The sequence below is a fragment of the Nicotiana tomentosiformis genome, chromosome 4 (assembly GCF_000390325.3).
Source record: "Nicotiana tomentosiformis chromosome 4, ASM39032v3, whole genome shotgun sequence".
NCBI classification, from domain to species: domain Eukaryota; kingdom Viridiplantae; phylum Streptophyta; class Magnoliopsida; order Solanales; family Solanaceae; genus Nicotiana; species Nicotiana tomentosiformis.
Window position 1 is genome coordinate 116,891,089 of NC_090815.1, and position 3,173 is coordinate 116,894,261.

Here is a 3,173-nt window from a genome sequence, read left to right on the forward strand (position 1 = left end):
GCACAACTTCATACCCCTACGCGATCGCGTCCTCAAATTCGTGAACGCGAAGAACAACTTTGGCTGGCCTCTTAGATTTCCTTACGCGATCGCGATGAGTAAAATTTCTGCAACAAAACACTAGAAATCTGCCATCTTCCTTAAATCCAAAATGGTCTGTTGAGCATCCGCAACTCACCCGAGCCCTCGGGGCTCCAAATCAAACATGCACACAAGTCCTAAAATATTATACAAACTTGCTCGCGCGATCAAATCGCCAAAATAACACCTATAACTACAAATTGAACACCAAATTGAATGGAATTTTTAAGAAAACTTTAAAACTTATATTTTCACAAACGGACGTCCGAATCACGTCAAATCAACTCCGTTTCTCACCAAATACGACAGACAAGTCATAATATTATAGTGGACCTATACCGAGCTCCGAAATCAAAATACGAACCCGGTGTCAATAAATCCAATATCAGTAACTTATTAAAAATCATTAAGCTTTCAAACTTTTAATTTTTCATCAAAATTCCATATCTCGGGTTAGAGACCTCGGAATTCGATTTCGGGCATACACTCAAGTCCCAAATCACGATACGGACCTACCGGAACTATCAAAACACTGATCCGAGTCTGTTTGCTCAAAATGTTGACCAAAGTCAACTCAGTTGAGTTTTAAAACTCTATTTCACATTTTAATCCATTTTTCACATAAAAACTTTCCAGAAAATTGTACGGACTGCGCACGCAAGTCGATGAGTGATAAATAGTACTTTCGGGATCTTAGAACACATAATTAATTATTAAATTTAAAGATGACACTTTGGGTCATCACAAAACTGTTGAATTTGTCACGAACTCACAACTGCTCCTAACAATATACAATGAATATATAATTATCATACATAAGTAATACAATTCTTGCAACAATTTTGATACATATACAATTATAATACAATCGCGATATATTTCTAGAAAATTGTAATATAATTATGATCTTCATCTTCTAGTTTCAATCACAATTCTACACTAAAAATATAATATAATCATATTATAATTGTATTAGTATTGTAGCGAGTATTATTTTGGGTATTGATGTATCATATACAAGGCATGTATAATAAAGATTTTAGAAAGTAAAAAAAAAAACAAGATTTAAAACTTACCCACAGCTTGATTCTATAACAATATTCGGAATTTTGTTGCATAGCACCAATAAGAAATAGAGATTTTGGGTGATTAATAAAAAAAAAAAAAAAAAAAAGTGTTTGAAAACATTTGAAATGAAAAGAATCGAAAATTTTTGTGGGGGAAGGGTATAAAAATAAAAGAGAGATTTTGGGTGATTATTAAGAAAGAAAAAAAAATAGAATCTTAAATGTACAAAAATTTTGAAAATGGAGAATGGGTATCATTTAACTGACAGACTAAAATTAAAGGATCTTGAATTTTATTTTAATTTTTTTATAATTTCGTATATAACTTGTAAATAAAGATATACACAATAATTAATTAAAAAACCTAAATAAAGATGGTAAATAAATTTTTAAAGGTAAAAATCCTCAATATAATCTCAAGCCAAATCCATGTGAATTTACTAATGCGCATTAGTACATCCCAAGAGCCAAGAGCCAAGAGCCAACACACATCATCTCAAACGTGACGCCCCATTTTCGTCATTTTCCAATGTTTCCCCCAAAGCCATAATTAAAGCCTGAAAGGATGGATACCTCTTTGTTCTTATCTGTTTGTTTCTGCCCACAATTTTTCATACTAATCCTCCTCTTGTCCTTTTTCCTCATATCCAAACAACGAACTTTACGATCAAAGATTAATTAATGGTGTAAGCACATACTAATTAGTATCACTGATTTGAATTAACCAGGACTCAATCTACATTAACTGCTTGGAATATCAAAAGTTTTGATTCAAAAGCTTACATATGATACATAACAGTTGTAGATCCAAATCAATAGATCTAATTGATAGGCATAAATGTTGCAACACAATAAAAGCAAACCATAAGCTGAAAAATTAGGATAATAAAATGTTAAATTTTGAAATTGAATTATCAATTAAGTTGATTTATTAGCTTTGAAGTTCATCTTCTCATAATACCGAATCGATAGTAGCGATAGCGAGAGATTGACTTCATCTTTTCCCCATCGAGTGTTCGTAGCGGCGTATTTCAACGACCGAGTAGGCGGCGGAGGAAGGCAAGGCCAGGCAGAAGTTGGAGGAGTCAAAGAAGACGACGATGGAGACGGTGACGGCTTTGAGAGTGGCCAGAGGTAAAGCGAGTAGAGCCTTCGGAAACCGCCGAGAGCCAGGACGACGGCGCGGAGCTGCTGCTGTTGGTTACGGTTGTGCTTTGTGCAGATCAGCTCCCAGAGCCGCTCATCTAGCGCCGTCTGGTTCCACTGCTTGCTAACGCACGCTGCCGTAGCTAACGTGCGCCCGTCCACGTGTTTCAGCACTTCGTACAGCAGATTCTCATCCAACAACACCGCCTCCGCTTCTGCGTCCGACTCTATAATCTCCTCCGTCTTCGTTTTCATCTTCATCTTCATCTTCTTCATGTCACCGTCTCCGGCAGAGGTTGTGCAGGTAGTTTCTCCGGCGTCGAATTGCCGCTTCATCGGCAACTTTTTCTCTTCCTCCGACTCTATAACTTGCTTCATCTTCTTCTTCAACTCACCGCCGCCGGCAAAATTAGCACAATCGGTTTCTCCGCCGTCGAATTGCCGCTTCATTTGATAGATCTGAATGAGGAAATCAAAGGATAAAGGAGCTGGTCTTTTATTCCCTCGATTCGGGTGGGTGGGGTTGAAAGGGGGTGGGGGTGGTTAATGGTGGATTAAAGGGAAGCACATGCTATGGGGCTATAGAGATGATTATCGAAGACGACAAAGGAAGGTAATGAATGGGCATTTGGGTGGGCCGAAGAAAATGACAAGTTTGTCCATGTGATTGGTACTGTGTCCTAAGCTTGTCTTTGTCTTTTTATAAAGCTGTTTGTCTGATTCAATAACAATACTTATTAGGCAGAGTATTTGGTCCATTCTTTTGGCTTTTCCCACTTCGTCGAGTGGTTTCGCTATACTTTCTGACGTTGTTCTATTTTCTACTCTGAATTCTAAATTACTTTTCCTTTATTTTCGAAAGTTAAAATTTATTTCAAT

General features: G+C 37.0%; 1 protein-coding gene across 1 annotated transcript; it reads right to left on the minus strand.

Annotated features, from left to right (window-relative positions):
• Positions 1 to 1,885: 1,885 nt before the first annotated feature.
• LOC104103138 (F-box protein GID2) lies at positions 1,886 to 2,904 on the minus strand. The gene has a single exon (XM_009611023.4). It carries the CDS (start codon positions 2,742 to 2,744, stop codon positions 2,067 to 2,069), a length of 678 nt encoding a protein of 225 aa, XP_009609318.1. The 5' UTR covers positions 2,745 to 2,904; the 3' UTR covers positions 1,886 to 2,066.
• Between the last annotated feature and the right edge of the window lie 269 nt (positions 2,905 to 3,173).

Coding starts and splice junctions, on each gene's coding strand:
- LOC104103138 (XM_009611023.4), bottom strand. CDS start 2,744: ATGAAGCGGCAATTCGACGGCGGAGAAACCGATTGTGCTAATTTTGCC.